Below are 21970 nucleotides of genomic sequence, written 5' to 3' on the forward strand. Positions count from 1 at the left end.
CAGACTACACTTGAGATGTTGTGTTCGGAATTTTGAATCCGCCATTCTAAGTAGCAATTGCATCAAGAAATATCTTAACAAAAATGTTTGGGATAAAAATGAGTGTGTGGATAACAGTATCATTTCTGTATAAATGGACAGCTAGGTTCAATTGTTTTAGTTGAAACCATCCTATATGACAATCTACGTGATTCTGTATTTCTTGAGAAAGGAGCTTAGTTTAGCATTTGTGAAAACTAAGTACTAATTTGGACAGATTCTTTAGTGTGACTGTAACGGAGGGCAGTACATCACAAGTTATTATACAATTGGAAAGATATTATTATTTCAAGTGTTCCTCTAATTATATAATGACATATAATATACTGCCTTATATTTCGACCACACTAAAAAATCTCTTCCTAATTTGGAAGGGTATAAATAATAGATGAAGAAAAAGAAGATTAGGAAACGTAAAAGTTGGAGGAACAGAAGAGAAGATGACAGTTCGGTGGAAGATTATGGTTGTTTCACGTTTGGAAAGCAAGATTACACAGCCATGTTTAGCTGTATGTTTGTAATTGTACTACTACTTAATATACTATATTAGGGTTCGATTTGGTCTCATGTGACATATCACATGAACAAAATATATTCAAGTTCTGCAGATAAGTCATTGAAACTGACACAACCCACTCAGACTCACATGATCAGCTGCTTCCTAGTTATCACCTGCTGCACGAAATATCTCAAAAGGCCATGTTACTAAGGCTGAGAGATACTGTAGGGTTTTCTATTAGCAATGTGTTGGTCACAGATGATACGATCATTGTGCGTTTTAACTTTTTCATATATTAGTGTTGAGATTTCTCGAAAGTTATCTTACATTGTTGATTGTGGACCATGTTAGTAAGACTGAGAGATACTGTTGGGTTGTCTACTAGCAATAGTATAGTTTTGGTTACGAACGATACGATCATCGTGTGTTTTAACTTTTTTATATGTTAGTGTTGTGATTTCTCGAAAGATAACTTACATTGTTGATTGTGGGCCATGTTAGTAAGACTGAGAGATACTGTGGGGTTATCTACTAGCATATCATAGTTTTGGTCACAGACAATACGATCATCGTGCGTTTTAACTTTTTCATATATTAGTGTTGAGATTTCTAGAATGCTATCTTAAATGGTTGATTGTGCGGACTTGACGATTGATACTGTAGCTTTACATTTTGTTTAACTGCGACAATCTTGTGGCTCTCAAGTGGCTAAAAACATTGGTTCTTATAAGTTGTATTGAGGTTTTGTGTTCGGATCTTCTCTATATAACATTTCTTATATCAAGAGAAAAACAAATCTCATCTAATGATGTTAATGCCTTTCAAGATGGATTCGATTGCCGGAGTTAATGCATTTAGGGGTAGATAAAAAGTGGTTCGAAGTGTTCAAACCGGCCAAATCGGAAACCAAACTAGTCCATGTGAACTACATCCTAACAATGTTGGTTATGGTAGTGTATCTGCCCCTTGTATTAAAGTTTGAAAAACCTTATCATAAGTTAGGGTAGATTAAAATATTTCTGCGTTAAGAGAAGAGATTAAAAAGAAAAATACTTGGCCACCAAATAGGATCATGGCAAAGAATGTTACTTGAGTTTAAATTGTCTTGTAAGAATTCTTGCAACCTTCTTCTCATCCTACAATGTTATATAATAATTCGAACCCTATATTTTTTATGTTATCTTTGAAAGATCATCTTAGTAAAAAGATTAACTAAATATGAAGTTCTTTGGTCATCTAACAAATGCAACCAAACACTTATCTAATAAACAAACTATATTTCTCACTTAAACCCTAAAATTTCGACAATGTTAATCAAAAGTTTCAATCATTTTTAATGTAGTTGATTTTTTTTCAAAATTGATTCTTTAAGAATGATAGAAATTAAGGACTCGTATAAAAGTGTTTTTAAATGATTGGAAGTGATTTTAGAGAACGTATTTTGGGGTTTCAAAGCAGTTTCAGTATTATTTTAGAATTTACTTGTATTTTACTAAGGATGAGTTCAAAAAAATTTCCAAACAAGTAATAAATTTTCCGACTATCAAACAACATTACAAATTAAGAAAGAAAATTAAAATGGTAAAACGAGAAAACGAGAAAATTACAAAATTTCTGTCCCGTTATCTTGATTTACATTCAATCTTTAAACCAAATTACCCCGTAACAGCACCGCCATTTTTGGGCTTCGTGATATGTATAAGCTCTCTATACTCTGTTCCTTCCATCTCCCTTGTGTTTTCTCTCCATCACACCATGAAAACCACTCACACAATCCTACTCGCCATCTTCTCCTTCCTTCTTCTGCACACTGTCACATCTCCTTCCCCGCTGCAAACCCACCAGGAGCTGCTGCAGCTGCAAGTTCATCCCAGACACAGAAACCAACCCAGAAGGTTACTGCTTGCTTCTGCAGTTGCTTCCTTCTCTTCAAATCCAAAGAATCCCAGCAGCAGCAAAGCAATGGAAGATCCCAAGAAATCTGTGGAGGCTAGCTTAAGGAAGTCTCCACCCAGCAAATCGAATCCGACCCAGAATCGATAAACTGGTCGATATTCGTGCAGGGATCCCAAAATAGAAAGAGAATGAAATTCCACAATTTTTGCAGATTTTTCTAATTTTTTTAACTGTTATATAGGTAGAAAGTCCAGATCTTTATACAATGCTTTTGTATGTTCTTTTCTATTCGTTTATTGTTGTTATTTTGTAGTAATTTTTTTGGGATTTTAGAGTTAGATTTAGGAGGAGATGGGAAGAAACTGTATGTAGAGAAGAACCCTGTAAGGAGTTGTTAGAAAGATTATTGATTTGTTCGAATTTTTGCAATTGGCAAAATGGAAGTTTTCGCATTTCAATCCTTTTGCTACTGTTTTATATAACCCATGTATGCAATTGATCTAACTTTATATTACTTCTTGCTGTTGTGAGTTCTCGAAATGTATCTATTTGCCGTTTTCTGTGTCTGAGGGCAAATATGAGTTCTTTGTGTCTTTAGAGACGCATAATGCAGTGAGTTTGTTATTATCTTCCTTGAAATCATGGTTATCTCCAAGAAAAGAAATTCTATATGTTCACGTTTATTGATTGGATTGGTTACTAGCACAAGTGCCTCCTGCTGAATTTGTGTTTTGGAACTTTAGAGTAAAGGTTCAGATATAAGACTTGCATTTTGTGAAATGATAAGGTACATGGAAAACTGCTACACAATGGTTGCCATTGCAGTCTTATTTTTGTTGCATTCGTCGATGTTTTACAAAATTCATACAGGTATGATAATGGATCCTTTAAACCACTGGTAGAGTCAGATTGAATGACCAACAGTGGTTAGCATCTGTAACTCAATGATTGTCCCGTTGCTTTCCTTATATTTTATGCAGAGTTGAAGGTCGAATTTGGAGTTTCGAGTTATTGTGCAACTGACTTACAAACATGGTAAGTATTTTAACTAGTTTTTTAACCTATGAAATCTTTAATGTTCTGCAAGTTCTGTCCTTGAGCACCCGTGTTTCATTTGGTCTGGAAAATGTCTCGATAGGCCATTAGCTCTATGAATTCACATGGTATTTCTTTTAGCAGCCTGCTATTGTAGTTCAACTATTGAGGTACTGTTGCTGGTAAGTCCAAGACATGCTCTTTTCAAAAGCATTGTAGAATTTTCAGAATTAAATCTCTTTCTTTAATTCATTATTTACTCAGTTTTTCAAAGAAAATAAATTATTGTATGGTTACAGATTTAGTGAATACATTTGTCACAGATTACATAATTTTAAGCACATATTATTGGTTGTATCTCAAAATTTTGATGTCAAACAAAAATCTTCCTTTCTAATATGAGGCAGGGAAGTGTGGTTTTAATTTAGTTTTAACAAATAATGATATTTTTCATGTTCTTACCTTTTCCGTTAATCCGCTTGTTCATTTGTAGTATACTTTGTTTATTGCTGAGTTATCGCTGTCACCAATTTTAAGATTAATGCTGTACTTGTTAGTGTGTTAATTATTTACGAAATTTGAAAATGTTACGCCAGGTCCCAAACTCTTTAACAATGAAAGGGGTTCTCTGTGTAATACAATGATAATATGAGAAACACCGTCTAATCTGGTCACCTCATGTACACGGCGTCTATATGAAGCATTCAACAAGCTGGAAATAAAGATAGTTCTACACGTGTAGTAAATGCGTTTGAGTGATGTACACGTAGTGAATGAACAAGAAAATCCGCCAGTTACATTGATTTTCACCAACTCTTCCTGAGGATTATATACCCTTAAGAAACAAATTTCCTCGTAGTATTCGCCCTGTAGGATTCCTCTGCAAACTTCAGTCTTAGCTCCTTTTCCTTCTCCTTAGAAATTTCCTACATAAAGATGAGGATTCGAAATAGCCGGTCAAATTTTTCTCAGATGACTCCACCTGAGACCACACCCAGGGCTGCTCATCTTCGTTCACCAGAAGGTTCAGATGATCGCTTTTTAGTTGAAGAAGAGAATCGGCGCATTGCATGGTCCTGCCATACAAAAAAACAATTTCCTGCTCAAGTTTCAAGTGAAGATCAATTGCATGATGAATTGGAAGCAGCAAGCAGTACAGAAATTAGGCCTTTGAACTGTGTTGATAAGGGGAAAGATGCGAAACATTGCATGCAAATGGATACAAATCCGGTAATTAGTCTTTTACTCAAAATTTCATTTTTCACTTTAGGAATTTGCGATTTGTTGAATTTGCCCAAGATCAATTTTGTTATTGTTTAATTTAGCGTATTCTTGTCCAAGGTTCATTGCATCTGAAAAGTTAGGGCAGCTAGTCAAGATTTACTTAATGTTTTAGAAGGTATGATTTTAATGTTATTTCATATTTAGGCCTCAGAGGGGCAGAGCGAAGGAGAAGCAGATAAAGGGAAACAATTTACTGCATGTGCTGGTTCTCAGGGGTAACTTATTTCTTGTCCTTTCTCATCTCTCGAACCTGCCAAAATGTTTAATTGCCATTTATCTATTCTAATTTTGAAATATAGATACTTATCTAATCTGCAATTTTGAGATATGTGATGAATACATAGTTACATACACATCCCTATCCGCATTCTCTTGTGATAGAACAGAATTTCCATATCTGTTTATTTGTAATTTAAATAGTCATAAATTGATAGTGAAAGTAAAATTTTCCATTCACTTACTGATTTCTTTTCTACAAAGAAGTTCAACTTGAGATCTATAAAATTGAAATAACTGTCTTTTTGCTGCAGGGGTGGAGAAAACGTAACTTCTCCAGTTACAGCTGGGATCGCTCGTCCTTGTTCTTTTTCTCATCTAGGTAAACTACTTCTATTAAATTAGATTCCTCATGGAGACCAAGTCTTGAGGGTAACTTTTCAGTGAATTTCTTGTTGGTTTAAGAGATTTGATGGTCATAATGGTCATAATCAGTTCTTATGATTGGGTTGAAAGGAATCCCAGTACTAGGGGTTCAATGTGGAGTAAATGAGTACATGTCTTATAAAGAGTCATATGATGCTAGTATATGGGAAATGTAATGATAGCTAAAGCCATCTTGTGTGTGTAGTTGCTAAGTGAACATGGGGTTTTCTAATTTCTTACATCATTCAGCATGTGATGTATTTCAGCTCAGTTGTTCTAGTTGCATTTATAGTTTATATAAGTATCAATCGAAGTACATTATGGCCTTTAGAGGTGACATATGCAAGGCACTAACATAAAAGCGTCTTAGACTGAAGCTGCATGTCATTACATGTCTTTTTCGCTCTAAGATTTTCTTGTTTCGTTGGCAACTACATGGAAAATTTGTTGTTCTAACTTTTTATTTTGCTTGGTGTTCTGAATCAGGTCAGAAACTTCCGTTTAAGAAAAGAAGACCTTATAGTCACACAGAGACTGAAGTAGAGATGGAAAGAGAGAAAGTAGAAGATGTCTATCTAGAAGTAAAAGTGGAAGATGCGGTAATGGAAGCAAAAGAAAAATGCATGCCAGTAGAAATTGAAAAAGAAAATCATTTTGCAGAAGTTAAAGAAGATAAGCCAGTTAAAGCGGAAGCTGAAGATGCAGTAGCTGATAAGAAAGAGGAATCACTGGAGGAAGGCGAGATACGAGAAGAAAATGCGGAGACAGAAAAAACAAGTGAGCTTGAACAGGTCAATGAAGGGTTGTATGTACCTCTTCTGACCATTGATGAGAACCAGCAGGACAGCAAAAACGAAGAACTTAATCTAGAAGAGACAGCAAGTGAACCAAATGAGAAGCCAAGAAGGGGAAGGAAAACGCCCAGATCTAGTGCTAGCACTAGCAGCGATGAGCCTCATCAGTAAGTATCCCTGTAAGAATACAAAATACTCCCATTTATGCTTTCAAGTATGAAAAATGGTATGACTTTCACCGCTATGGATGTTCTGTTTTTACCTTGATGTTTCACAGAACTAATGTTCTTGAACTTTACTTTGATGGAATTATATGTGTAGAATCACTACATAAAGTTCTTCCAATCCTTTAATATTTGAAAAATGAATGGTTTTTTTTTTTCTTTTTCTTTCTTGGCCAGAGAGAAAAGAGTCTGAAAAAGCACATATATATTATCATTTACGGTTTTATGTACTGTAATTCATTTACTTAAGGACAGTGTTGTTTTTCTTATTCTACTGAGACAGAATGAATTTTGAAAGTCAAGGGCAACTGTCATGAGATGTTCAATTGCTCCTTCATCTCCGTCCATTTCATTATATTTCTTCATGATACTCTCACGCTTTATGTGTGATGAGCATGTATATGTATGGTTTCCTAGTGGGTTTGGAGAAAATTTACAAATCTGACTATGAAGTATGAACACACAGGGGAAGGCAGAAGCTAAAGAGAGGAAGTCCAAAGAGGATGCAAGATCCAGCTGAGGCAAATCAAGGGTTTCGTCACATCCCTCCCTCCCCCTATTCTCTCTCTCTCTCTCTCTCTCTCTCTCTCATGTGTGTGTGTTTGGACATGGATTTGTGTGATGGACATGTGTTTTGGATACATTTTTATGTGTTGTGCATGCATATATGCTCTACCTGCGGACATAATCAACAACAATACTTTCACTATGAAGGTGTGTAGAGAAGCGGAAGCCATTAAGAGGTCGCCCCAACAGGGGTAAAGAGGAATCTTCTCTTTCAAACAATAGGTACCCAAGAAGAGGTCGCTCCCAGAGGGACACAGAGGAGTCCTTTCCTTCAAACAATAGGAAGCCAAGAAGGGGTCGCCCCAAGAGGAGCACGGAGGAATCACCTCATTCAAACAATAGGTACCCAAGAAGAGGTCGCTCCAAGAGGGACACAGAGGAGTCCTTTCCTTCAAACAGTAGGAAGCCAAGAAGGGGTCGCCCCAAGAGGAGTGCAGAGGAATCACCTCATTCAAACAGCGGGTACTCTCTGGATACAGAGGAGTCATCTCCTTCAAACAATAGGAAGCCAAGAAGGGGTCGCTCCAAGAGGAGCACAGGGAAATCACCTCATTCAAACACTAGGTACTCTTTCTCCCTCTCTTCCTCTCTCTCTCTCTCTCTCTCTCTCTCTCTCTCTCTGGGTTAGAAATCTGTAACTAAATATTTAATAAAACAGGAGTGCTGAAATGCCAAAGCCTAAGAGGGGAAGGCCAAAGAGGGTGAAGGAGTAACCAGCCAGCCAGTTAATGTAAAAACGTAGTGACTCCTTTGAAATGTCTTATATCATTGTAAGACTTTGGTAGAGTAATGTGTAATAAATAAGTCCGTAGTTTGCAAGTACATTTATTTGCCTTAGTCTTTTAGGATTTATGTTTGATGATCTATAACAGAAAAGACCCAAGTGAAAGCTGAAAACTTTGTGTGGTGCCTATTACCAATGTGTCAATGCAATATGCTATTATTATTTATCTTGCTACCCTGATTATAAATGTAACAGATATCATTGGTGGGAATTTATTGCATCACCTTCAGTTTCGTCTTTGTTATAGTTGACTGACTTTGTGCGTAACACATTTTTCAGTTTCATTTGTATCCCGGTTACCTATGATACATGGTAAGCATAGATCACAAAAAAGTTTTTGAGTATATCAGGATATTCATACAATAAATAAATTGAAAACTGCTATATTATTTATATTCTGAATATATTCAAGAACAATTTTTTTCCCAGAAAATTACCGTCGAGTGAATTATATATGCATGTACATTTTTTCCAGCAAAAGCATTAGTAATTGACAATTTGACAGGTCTTCTTTGTGTAAGCAATCTCATGTTTATCTGTATGGCCAATTTAGGCATCAAAATTGTTTAGTTTTGGTGCATTAAACTCTTCTATGACTTGTCCTATGTCTTCTTGGTAGACATTTTCATCGAAACAGCCTGATTTTCTTAAAGGGAAGCTTACATGCTATCCTTATTAGGTTACCTAATATGTAGAATTGCCATTTCATATGAAATTTATGACTTATATCTGCTAGGATTTCTTCTATGTTTTCAATGGAAATTAGATATATCAAAATTTAATGACATCTAGTCTCACATTTAACTTTTACTCTTTTACACTTTACGGGTTGAGAGGCACTGTGTAGCCTAGTAAGGTGAGAGGTTGTGTCAGGCCATCCACCAGGTGTAAGCCATGTAGAAATTTTTGCTTAAAATGCAGTTTAATGAGTCTAAATTTCTGTTTCTTTCTGTCTTTATGTGAGTTTCTAGGTCTTTCCCTTGTGCTCATCTCTTGCTAGACATTGATTTTTCCTTCAGATTCACTAGTTGAAACAACGATCTTTTAGGAATTGAGTTGTATACAACGAGATCACATTGACTCAGGTGTATTTTCTTTGTTTTTATCGTACCTTTACCTTGGTACTCTTGGATAATTTGAAAATGAGAATCAGGGGCAGACGGATTGTCAAAACTCCTCCTCCTCCAACTAGCTCGGTTGGTTCCTCAGAAGATCCCCCAGCACAGCAAGAAGAGCAAGAGGTATTATCGTTGCCCTTCAATGGTGCGATTTTTTTGTCCTACCAAAGAAATCTGCATGATCAATCAATTAAAGAGGTAAAGAGGGGTTCAGATGTGCAAATCTGTTGCAATTTTAAATTCAGATGTGCAAATCTGTTGTGGTTTAAGTTATTTTTATGTTAATTGAATTAACCAACCATCAATTCACAGGGAAAGAGGGATTCAGGATGTGAAAATCCTTTGCGATTTTAAGTTATTTTTATGTTAATTGAATAAACCAAACATCAAATCACAGGTAAAGAGGGATTCAGGGTGTGCAAATCCATTTCGATTTTAAGTTATATTTCATTCTTGGGTATCTCAGATCTAGGTATAACTCTTGATCAAAATCCTCATTTTGTCGTTATAATGCTACAATTTCTGCTCCACAGTCTCAGATCGTGGTATCCTTGCCTGCATCTTCAGATCTAGGCAACACTGTATATTCTGAAATTTGGGCTGGAGTAACACCAGTAGCCTCATCAGTTTGTTGTTATCATGCACTGATTCTGTTCAATCTTTTTTATAGGACACTGCAGGAGGTGTAACTGAAGATGCTTATAAGGAGATCAACGATTCCCATGTTACTCCAAGGTAAACTGCTTTCTTAATGTAATTTTGTAGATTCATTGAACAGGGCGACATCCCCATGACTTGTAGGCTTGAACTTGACAGTGAGACAGTATTGTCATCTTTCGTATGTCCATCTGATTTAATAAAAGGGGGTCATCTCTACTCAACGTGTTTCATAAATATCCAAATTAGGTTCCCGCGCACTCATGCAGTACGCGCGTAAAATTTAAATTGCATAGTAACTTCAGACTGATACTTTGAAGGAAACTCATTATTTTATTGTGACAGTGAGGACATTTGAATGGCTGTTTACACATATTGTTTACTTCAAGCGTTGTTAAATGAATTTCCTTTTGGTGATCATACAGGAGGGGGAAAGTGTTGAATGCAGCTGTACCTGCCCAACAGGTTCTAATTGTAGTATCTTCTGATGAGGGTACGCCTTTTTTTACTTTCTTTAAAGAGTTCAAGTAACGGTTATTTGGAACTTAATAAATTTTGTATGAAGCACTAATTTAGATATAGAGAGTATGCTTTTGGAAACATCTTTGTACAAAATTCGTACTCTGAGAGGATCAATGACTGCTAAACTAGGTGAACTTGTCTGCGTCATTTAACGGCATTATAGAGATGCTAGTAATATGGTAATTCTTCAGATTATCGAAAACCGATTTTTTTTTCTAAAACCCTTCTAAGCATCAGTTAACTCCTCAAAGAGTAGCCTACCCACTATTAGTATTATTTTTAGCATCCCTTTTTAGGATATTCTTAAAATGCAACAGCCAAAAAGAAAGCCATGTCGTTGGGTAACTTCCTTAACCTGCCATGAACCAGTGGATTTTTGTTACAATGGTGATTTGCAAATCAGGTTAATACAGATCCCCGTAGCTTCCACAGTAGAAAAGAAGCATGGAAACAAAGGTTACATATGATATCTTATTCAATGGATAAACTTTGTCAAGAAAACACATTTTATCAATATTTAAGTAAGCCTTTTCCCAACGTATTGTTTCTGTTCTAATAACTTCTGCAGATTGGTTTGTTGAGGTACTTTGCTTAGTCTTGAGGAGGAAGTATATTGGTGTTGGCTTGCTTTGTACTTCATGACGCTCACGTATTATAATAACATCTCACCATTTTCATTCTATGGAAATGGTTTTGTGGATGAAATATACATATTACCATACTAGTTAGTGTCTTTGCTGTTATTATTAGGTTCTGTTTTGTCAAATTCCGTTTCTTATTGGATTCTTGTATTTATTACCATGGAAAAGCAGATGAACCTGCACTGAGGAGCACGAAGGTAGACCCACATGAAGTCACCAGCCGAAGGATTCGTAAGAGAATAGACATCAGGGATGTCAACATGGGAAGATCTAACCGTGCACGTAATAAGCTGACTCAGGTTGGACATGCACGCGTACGCGCCTCAGGTGTGGCAAGGGCTAGGGGCATGCACAACATTATGCACAACCTAATGCCTTCTTGTCCCAAATCTGAAGAGGAGCTCGTTAAGAACGTTTATGGTGAGGCAAAGAAGGTGCAAAGGAAAAGATTCAGGCTTCTAAGAGAATTCTATGGTGTTTAGAAAGGCTTGAGGCAGTGAGGAACCTTATTTGGACTAAAGCAGTGGTTTCTGAGTTGCATGTTTTTCCGTTTCCTAGTATTATCGTGTTCGTCAGAGTTCGTTAAGGAAGTTTCGGTTGTTAGAATGAAACAATGCTTTTCTGAGTCGCATGTTTTTCGGTTTCATAGTGTCATCGTTTGTGTGAGATTTTTTAAGGAATTCTTGATTGTTGGATTAAAATTTGGTCTTCTGATTTGGACTTGAATTTCATACCAGTTATCATCTTATAGACGGGGAGTGCTATGATTCTATGAACGAGTGTTCAATCTTGAGAGACCTCCACATGACTTGGAGCTTACCCTACCTTTCCCTCAGCTCCTACCTCTCCGTAGCATTGAATACGGATCGGGCTGAGGCCTTGGCCCAGATTCATCCCCTAATGAGCCGAGGCTTGGCAGTGCTTTGCATGACCCATTAAACAACATGAAAATAACAAGTTTCGAATTAACCTGTTAATGATTCATTTCTTCTTAGGTTACTTGTTAAGAACCTATTAACAAGCCGGGTCGTCATCGGGTCACTTGTTAAGATTCCAATAATATATAGTTTGCCGGATCTAAACGTTGGACATGATAATTTTTTGCATGATTCGTTAACCCGACACGAAACGACACGGCTTATTAACAAACCGGGTCGCTGTCAAGTCACTTGTTACAATAATGGGTATGATAGAGCGCTACCTGTTAAGATAACATGTATAACATGAAAACAACACGAACGTTTGTTAGGTCTAAATGACCCATGAGTCCATTTGGTCGCGGTAGGCAATATCCAAGCGGCTTGCCTGTCAGGTCCATCATAGGCTAAGATGACATGGCCCACATGGGTGACCTGACCTGCGATCCCACCTGGTAAGAAATGGCTAACTCGACCTGATGGGAAGAAATGGCATCTCGGCCTTGTCTTGACATATGTGGGCATCAAATGCTCGTCGAACCAGGCCTCAAACCAGTGATTATCTCAGCTCGGCCTTGGGTATTTTACCCCAACAACGTATATCATACAAGTTTAAAAACGTTTAGTTACTAAGTTTTTGGTGAATACATAAATGGAGAGAGAAGATAATTTAGTTGAATATCAGAATGCGCCGATTAACATACAAACAAACTAGCTATATATTAATATAATTTTATTAAGTAAATGAAAGATTGTCATGATGGCTACATAACACAAGAGGTTACATTGTATATGACTTATTAAAAAAATAAACTAATACAAGCACTACTATATATAGTGGAAACTAGCAAAATCCTAATCCTTAACGGGTATTTTCACTAATAATAAAATAAATAACTAATTTTCCAACAAAGTTTGCATTTTCACTAATCTCATCACTTTGAAGACTTCTTGCCTTTTGATCATGGAAGTCTGTTTCCCATCACTAAGAACATTAACTTAGAGATTTGACAGCACCTAATTTGCAGCTGTATCCGTCCCCTTCTTTGCATTCACTTTTTCTCATTCTCCGGGTACTATGGAGGTTAAAGTGAAGACGAGATTCAAGCTCTAATCTTGGATGCAGAGGTAAATGTTTTCAGCCAGTCGAACTTGAAGTTTTCGTTTTCTTGCTTATGGAGTACTTGGAAAATGACTCTAAGAAAGACATGAAGCATTTGGAGTTAATGAAAGACTTTGTACAAAATGAAGCGTGGTAAAATTCTAAGATTCATACAGCTGATCTTATTTAGTAAGATAAAACTTTATTATCGTTTTGTCTTTTGTTCATGTACCTTTCTTTATGTTTCTTTGTGAGCCCTATTGTTGAATTTTGACCGTTAAACTTGAATGGTCGGCAGATGCATGAGTCATAATACATGCGTTAGGATCGGGAGTCATCATCATATTATATATATATATATATATATATATATATATGTATATATGTGTATATATATATATATGTATATGTATGTATGTATGTATATGTATATGTATGTATGTATGCATATATGTATGTGTGTGTGTGTGTGTATATATATATGTATGTCTGTATGTATGTATGTATGTATATGCGGTAGGATCGGAGTCATCATCATATTATATTATATATATGCGTTAGAATTGAGAAATACCATATTGACAACACTTTTATCACCCACTCTGTAATTTGTATTAAGGATCTAAACTGTCTATATTTCAACTTAGCACTCAAAGATCATTCTTAAAAATATTAGATAAATTTAAAACCATTAAGATATTTATTTGTAGTAAAAAAATGGACGAACACGATTCGGCAAAGAAGCACTAAAAATTAATATCATTTAATGATTGTCGTAATGTTTCGTATTTGTGTGATTTTTGTGGATATGATCTTTGAATGGTGAAAAAATGTTATTAACTACTTGAGTAACAAATCTCTAGAATTTGGAACAATCACAATTGCTCAAATGAGTAAAATTGTAAAATGGGTGAGGGCTGAGATAGGTCTTGGTGTTATTACATATGGAAGAATTCAAGGGTGTTTTCAATTCAGAATTTGACGGATATCAATTCTTTTATAAATACAGAAGTATTTAATCAAGGTTTTAAGTGATTTTTTTTTTTATTTTAAGTGTATATAATCAAAATGTTAAAAGATTTTGTTAAATTCCACAAAAAATTCAATTAGAATTTTAAATAATTTTTAAAATTCGAGAGAATTTGAGAGAATTCATTCAAAATTTTATATGAAATCTCTGTAAAACAATTAAACTCCATCAAATTAATAGATTAATAAATTCGTTAAAATCCTTCACAATTCCAATTAAACGATCATATTATTTTCCCAAATCTTCAAAGTAGGACTCTTGTATTTTGAAATATGACTAAACTAGTAAAAATGCCCACACATTGAAGCGGGACTTGAATGCAGCATCCTTTACCACATAAATAAGATACATTTAACTTGAAAAAAATTCAACATAATCATAAACGAACAAAAGGGATAGATGAGTGAACGGTGTTGGTAAGATAAGCAGTTCGACTTTTATATACATTGAACATGGCTGATTACAAAAGATATGGTTGCAAAAAATGCTCTGTTTCCCTGAGAATCAGAAGCAACATGCATTTTACAAATATATTGCCCTTCAAGTTAAGATGACAAAATATTTTAGTAGTTGAACAAAAAAAGCATAAAAGTGTGTTGTTCTTATTTCAACAGCTAATCTTTCACGCACTAATGTTCAAAGCAAAAAAGATGTAGGATGCCTGTTTCCATAAGACACAGAAGAAACATAAACAAGATGCATTCCACACATATTTTGCCGGTGTAGTTAAGGTGACAAAATACATGTCCTACAGAATAGACACCTATTTTAGCATTGCAAACAAAGTAAATCCGTTTGAGGTATATAACTGAAGGAAATAAAATATATGAGAGAGTTTTAACGAAAAACCCGCGGTATTGTTCATTTTAACTAAAAACCACATTTTTACACTAAAATGTCAATTCTGATACTATTCATTTTACCTTATATTTTATCGTTAGAACTCAAAGTTTTCAAGTCATTTTCATTAGTTTTCATTTCATAAAATTCATTAGATGCTAAATGAAAAAACCTGGTATTTAACATATGGAACTCAAAAATATTAAGAACAAAGACAAAAGGTTGAAAATCAACAATTAATCCAAATAGTGATTCTTATACAAAGACAACAAATACTCAAAAATCAAATACAAAATATCATCTCTTTGAGGTTAGTACAAAACCCTGTACCGATCAAACAAATAAAAATAAAAATAAAAATGAAAAACCAAAAAGTGTATACGTCGGGATTAAATCGGTGGTGTTTGGAGAGGATAGATAGTTAGATGGGAGGAACTCGTGACAGGAGGCACGGCTGGTGGTGGCCGCGGCGGAGAGAGAGAGTAGGAAGAGACGGACAGCGGCTCGTCTCTATTACGGAGTGGGGATGTGGTGCGGAGCAGCAGACGATTACAACACTTCAATATTGCTCTGAAATCAAACAACTAATCATTTAAATTAGACTAATGTCCTCTTCAATGATTGTCTATATTGATAATTGAAGTCTACCATTTATATGAAGACTCTTTTTTGGTGATCATTTGCATGAAGACTTTGTAAATAAGGTTAGTTTGAAAAAATCATCATTTGGGTCAATCGACCTCCATCTTCGTTGGTTCATGTACTAAATAAAGATGGCTTACCTTATCTCTATTGATCAATGGTTGGCAGTTGTAGGGGAGACACTTGAATTTGGTTCTAGGGTCTTTCTCCATATCCCCTCATTGCTTCGGGTTTTGTTGCTTTCTTGCTTGTTGGTCTTGTTGTAGGCTTTCTTTCGTCCTTCGTTAACATCTTCATCCTGGTAATACTTTTTCAGTTTCCAAAAAAAAAAAAAAAAAAAAAAGAAGGAAGATTGTAATATTACTGTGCACATAAAAACTTTTAAACCTTATATTTGAAGTCTTTACTGTTTACATGAAGACTTTCTTCCAATTTATTATATTTTATGTTTGAAGTCTTTACTGTTTACATGAAGACTTTCTTCCAATTTATTATATTTTACTATTATTTCTGTGGTGGTGCCGATGCACCTCTTCCCTTTTATTATTTTTTCTTTTACCTTTTCAAATGCACCATCCTTTTTTTTATTATTCTATTCCTTCTTTTCAGATGGTGCCCATGCACCATTCCACAAACTTTGTCTTTTTCCCGGAAAAAAAGACAAACTGCAGAAATAATAGAGACAAGTGAGAAAGAGGCAGGATAGTGGACACCACAACATGGACACGTTGAGAGAAGGACATGAATTGTCTCCTCTTCCCTTTCGTGTCTTTCCTTATCTTTCTGTTTTGCATGGTCATAATTAAATCATGTTAATATTTTATATTTTTTTTATAAATATAATAAGATAAAAATAAATAGTAATATAAAATGTTAACGTAGTTTAATCGTGATCACACAAACAGGAAAGCACAAAAGAACACTGAAAGTGAAAGGGTAGGCCAATCCTTATCTTGAGAGAAATTTTTATGTGTGATCGTGGCGAAGCCTATGTCCTGCCATTGTGGATGGTTAACGTTTTTTTTTTAAGAAGAAACGATATATTGATCCGTTAAAGATTACAAAGACTCTTGAATGAGGAGATCCTGAATAACCTGAGGACTCTCACACCAAATTAACTCGTTTCCAATCGAAAGATCATACTTGGTTAGTCTATGGGCACAATCCCATTACGAACTGAACACACATGAACAAACTGTTTAAGCTGAAATTGAGATGCCAATTGATTATAATCTCTCTCTCCACCACCAACCGCTGTAAGCCAAGGACTGCAGCAAACCGAAGACCTTCACATACAACCGACATCTCAGAATGTGTAGCGGACGGAATTCCGAACTTTCTTCATGCCCCGGCAGCCACAAACTTCCCCTCCAATCTCTTACCACCACATCTGCACCTAGACCTGGCATTTTGGACCCGACCCATTAATCCGATCCGACACGACCGGTTAATATTAGTATGTGAGTGGATGCTTACCGGGTCGGGTCGTTAACGGATGAATCCGTTAAATAACGGGTCACTTTGGGTCAACCCGTTAGTTGATGATGTTTTAGTAATTTCAATAAAGTCTTAACAACAAAAAATAAACTCTATGCAAAAATAATAATAATAATTGTTAACGAGTGTTAACGGGTGAAACAGATGACCTGTTATCTTAATAGATCGGGTTCGGATAACCTGTTAAGCTCCGTTAACTTAACAAGTCGGATTGAACCCGACTCATTTACAGGTCTACTTGCACCATCAACATCAATTTTAAACCAACCTTATCTAGGAGCCGTCCACAAGTTCAACGGAATTGACTCGCGCAAAATGCGGCACAAGCATTTACATCTAGAAACGCTTAGACAAAAACAGGGATGGAGACTAGTCAAGCCTAAAATTTGGAACACAAACTTTGACTCGATTAATTCCAAGGAAGCAATGATTCATTAAGATATATAGCTAATCGATTAAGCTAGCCTGAAAAATTGGTGCTTTTGCAATGGCAATGGCTTTTTCTGTGCGGATGCTTTTGTTCTCCTCATTGTTTTTGCTACCAATTTATGTGTTTTCCCAAAATAATGGAAGAGTAGCAGTTGGAAGTTCTCTAACTGCAACTACAAGTAACTCCTCATCATGGCTTTCTCCATCCGGTGATTTCGCGTTTGGATTTTTGCCCCTTGGAGGCAATGATCTTTTCTTGCTTTCAATATGGTACGCGAAAATCCCAGACAAAACCGTAGTTTGGCATGCATATGAGGATAACAACCCCATTGTTGCACCTAAGGGATCAACTTTGAACTTGGATGCCAGCAGTGGATTAGTTCTTAACAATCCTCACGGTGGGGAGATATGGAAACCCGAAACAACTTTCGGGGTTGTTGCAAACGGCGTCATGAATGACACCGGAAACTTTGTTCTTCAAGACAAAAACTCGGGGAGCTTGTGGGAGACCTTCAACAATCCTACAGACACTATTTTGCCTGGTCAGACAATTGAGAGAAATGGGAAGCTTTCGTCTAGACAATCGGAGAGTAACTACGCGAAGGGCCGGTTCCAGCTGCGCTTGCAAGATGATGGAAACCTCGTGCTCAATACCATAAACTTGCCAACGGATTATGCCAACAATCCTTACTTTGCCACGGACACGACAATGGGGACTGTGGAAGGTAGTGAAGGCAAACAATTGGTGTTCAACAACTCAGGGGACATGTTTGTTCTGAGAGAAAATGGTGGAAGATTCATTCTCACAACGGCAGAGGGAGTCTCAGCGAGGGAGAACTACCTAAGGGCAACTCTTGATTTTGATGGGATTTTCGCGCTATATGCTCACCCAAAAACTTTCACAGGAAATGCAAGCTGGAGTAGTCCTCTGTGGTATCAGCCGGTTGATATTTGTCAAACACTTTTGGAAGACGCGGGCGTTGGTGTTTGCGGATACAACAGTATCTGCAAGCTCAAACCAGATAATAGGCCGACCTGCGAATGCCCGAAGGGGTTTTCTTTTCTTGATCCCAAGGACGTATACCGAGGCTGCAAACCCGATTTTATACAAGGCTGTAAAGAAGATGAGCTAGCAAGTCCCAGGCAAGATTTGTATGATGTCGAGGTGCTGATAAATACTGATTGGCCAACCTCAGATTATGTGCAGCTAAAGCCTTTTACCGCAGCCAAGTGCAACGAGTCTTGCTTTCATGATTGTTTGTGCGCTGTTGCTGTTTTCCGGTCTGAAACCTGCTGGAAAAAGAAGATACCTCTTTCGAACGGGAGAGTGGATGTCACTCTTAATTCGCAGACCTTCATCAAAGTCCGAAAGGATAATATGTTGGAAAATTAATTTTAGTATTATTGTTATTTCTATTGGGTTTTCTTGTGGGCCAAGAATTAAGATTCTTTGTCCATTAAGTTTATAACTTTTTGCCCGTTAGGCCTTCCAAATTAGGACAAAAAATAAAAATAAAAAATAAGTGTGCTACAAATATATTGAACTCATAGTGAAATCACACTTCTATGGTGGGACGGAAAATTTGAGTGTGATACTAATATATTACGCTCATGAGTTTAATATATTAAACCACTATGGAAGGTCTTAGGGATTAGGGTTTGCTTTAATTTTCTCTATAAATAAGGTGCCTTGTAACTCATGGAATAACAAGTCACTCAAAATGCAGTCTTCTATTTTGTATCCGTGCAATCTCTTTCCAGTTAATAAAGTTATATTTGCTTATAATTGGTTGTTCTTTCGGTTAGTTAGTCTGTTCATTATGGGTACTCTGATTTTCAAACTAATATAACTCTGCAGTTTCCTCCAATGCCAATTCCAGATGATAAAGAGAAGAGCCAGACATCTGTCATACGCGTGGAATCATTACTATTAGGTACCTCTATCCTTGTTAATGTTGTCGGAAATGCTGCTCTCTGTCTCGGTTTTGGACTCTCATTTAGCTATGAAGAACTACAAGAAGCTAAAAATGGATTTACGGAAGAATTAGGAAAGGGTGTATTTGGAATGGTATCAAAGGGGGATGCAAATTGGTTCTGGTGTCGAAGTGGCGGTGAAGAGGCTAAACTTGTTGGAGAACAATTTAGAAATAATAAAATAACAGAAATACAGAACCGAAATACTTATACTTTACTATTCAAAAATACTTGCAATACAGAATGCAATTACACAATAATTACAAAAAATTAAAATGATACTAACTTGAATGAATTGAAGGTAGAAGCTAGCGCAAACGCTATGTCCTTCGAACAGTATTTCCGTCCCACTCGTGTGCTTGTGGTTCTACAACGTCTGCTCGACTAGGATACAACTACCTAATTCTACAATCCGCACTGGATTATAGAACTCTAGCGAATTGCTTTGTGTGTTTACTCTCTGGAAATTTTGTACAGAAGACAAGATGGAAGAAAAGATGATTCTCACTTGGATACTGTGATTGCAAATATATAAGTTGTTTCACACCCTTTCAAATACATGTTCAGTGTATTTGAAAGTACACAACTCTTTCTAATAGTTGTGTCTTTTAATCAAAATGTACAACTCTTTCTAATAGCTATGCCTTTTAATCAAAACGTTTTTTAATTAATAAATTAATTAAAAAACTTAATCCGAAAATTAAAATTAATGAATCTGATTAATTTTAAATTCCAAGGCCCCAAGGCCCAAGGCCCTTGTCTTGATTAATTAATATTAATTGTATTTAGGCTATATTATATTCAAGTCTAATCCACACAACCATAAGGCACAAGCCTTCAATCCATTTTCAAATGGTCCAAGTTCTAATTACTCAGAAGAAGGAATAAGACTATATAATAGTTGTGTCCTTTAATCAAAACGTACAACTCTTTCTAATAACTGTGTCTTTTAATCAAAACGTTTTTTAATTAATAAATTAATTAAAAAACTTAATCCGAAAATTAAAATTAATGAATCTGATTAATTTTAAATTCCAAGGCCCCAAGGTTTAGACTATATTATATTCAAGCCTAATCCACACAACCATAAGGCCCAAGCCTTCAATCCATTTTCAAATGGTCCAAGTTCTAATTACTAAGAAAAAGGAATAAGCCTATATAATAGTTGTGTCCTTTAATCAAGACGTACAACTCTTTCTAATAGCTGTGTATTTTAATCAAAACGTTGTTTAATTAATTAATTAATTAAAAAACTTAATCCGAAAATTAAAATTAATGAATCTGATTAATTTTAAATTCCAAGGCCCCAAGGCCCATAGCCCTTGTCTTGATTAATTAATATTAATTGTATTTAGGCTATATTATATTCAAGCCTAATCCACACAACCATAAAGCCCAAGCCTTCAATCCATTTTCAAATGGTCCAAGTTCTAATTATTAAGAAGAAAGAATAAGCCTATATAATAGATGTGTCCTTTAATCAAAACGTACAACTTTTTCTAATAGCTGTGTCTTTTAATCAAAACATTTTTTAATTAATAAATTAATTAAAAAACTTAATCCAAAAATTAAAATTAATGAATCTAATTAATTTTAAATTCCAAGAGGCCCAAGGCCCTTGTCTTGATTAATTAATATTAATTGTATTTAGGCTATATTACATTCAAGCCTAATCCACACAACCATAAGGCCCAAGCCTTCAATCCATTTTCAAATGGTCCAAGTTCTAATTACTAAGAAGAAGGAATAAGCCTATATAAAGGCTAGTACTGTTGCCTAATGTGGGACAAGAGGGTCTCAAACTCCTACAAAACTATGTTATGCAAGATGTCGAGGAGTTCAAAACAGAACTAAATGTAATTAGTCAGACGCATCAAAAGAATCTGGTTCGTCTTTTCGAATATTGTGACAAGGGGCAACAAAGATCACTAGTTTATGAGTTCATGAGCAATGGAACATTGGCAAGCTTTCTTTTTGCTGATATCAAACCAAGTTGGAGACAGCGAATTGAAATCACTTGTGGCGTTGCTAAAGGGCTTTTGTACTTGTCAATAGAAAGGATCATAATTCTTCGCCCTCTCTACAAAGAACTCTACAAAGAACATGAGGGAGTAGAGAGGGCAGCAATAATTCCAATTCATACATGATAGGCCCTAAACTTCATCAGCACCAATAGCTTAAGCAAACGCATAGTCGCGGGGCTATGGTTTCGTGACGAATTTTATTATTCATAACAAGATCATAAAAAGAGTTGCATACATAAAGCACTCTTTCTAAGGTTTTGATATAAATCATAACATTACAAAACCAAACATCAGTTAGTAACTAAAAATAGATTGATTATAAATAGGAAACTGTTGAAAATGAGTCACACATTGATGGGAGGAGAGACCATGTATGAGTTTATAAGAGGTTGGGCTATTCCCATATTGCCAATTGGTTTTGTAGTGGAACCTTAACTTTCTTCATGGTATCAGAGCAGGTTGTCCCACGTGTGAAGCCAAACGGCCACACAAGCTCCATGTCACCTCGTTGTGATGTTCACATGTTAGGCTTAAAAATACAAAAATACCCCACACGTGAGGGGGCGTGTTGAGAATGAAGAGGCTACTCCCCATATTGTTTTATGATGGAACCTCAACTTCTTCACGTTCATTGTCTCCATGAGACGATTTTTCTTATATCTTCACTCTGATTTTGTTTTGTTGCTGCCAATCTGCTTAAAATTCAAATTGCATGGTAGAAAATTCAAATTGATGCTTCAAAGGAAACTATCAACTTCTTCACGTTCAACATCTCCATCAGATGATTTTTCTTATATCTTCACTTTGATTTTG

At 35.8% G+C, this 21970-nt stretch overlaps 1 protein-coding gene and 1 pseudogene across 3 annotated transcripts; both read left to right on the forward strand.

The window, feature by feature from the left end:
• The first annotated feature begins 2217 nt into the window (after window positions 1-2217).
• LOC137714774 (uncharacterized) lies at window positions 2218-11521 on the forward strand. 3 transcript variants are annotated; one of them, XR_011065461.1, is made up of 7 exons: window positions 2218-4699; window positions 4898-4968; window positions 5284-5351; window positions 5882-6356; window positions 6880-7544; window positions 7639-10032; window positions 10874-11521. XR_011065461.1 is itself a non-coding variant. In XM_068453916.1 (5 exons), exons 1-5 carry the CDS (start codon window positions 4406-4408, stop codon window positions 7133-7135), a joined length of 1164 nt encoding a protein of 387 aa, XP_068310017.1. In that variant the 5' UTR covers window positions 2218-4405; the 3' UTR covers window positions 7136-11521. The 3 variants fall into 3 exon arrangements, 1 of the variants encoding a protein (XP_068310017.1); XR_011065460.1 differs by having other exon boundaries at window positions 7639-11521; XM_068453916.1 differs by having other exon boundaries at window positions 6880-11521.
• Window positions 11522-17074: 5553 nt separating this feature from the next.
• LOC137715586 (G-type lectin S-receptor-like serine/threonine-protein kinase LECRK3) lies at window positions 17075-21280 on the forward strand (annotated as a pseudogene).
• The last annotated feature ends 690 nt before the right edge of the window (window positions 21281-21970 follow it).

The sequence above is a fragment of the Pyrus communis genome, chromosome 14 (assembly GCF_963583255.1).
Source record: "Pyrus communis chromosome 14, drPyrComm1.1, whole genome shotgun sequence".
Taxonomy (NCBI): domain Eukaryota; kingdom Viridiplantae; phylum Streptophyta; class Magnoliopsida; order Rosales; family Rosaceae; genus Pyrus; species Pyrus communis.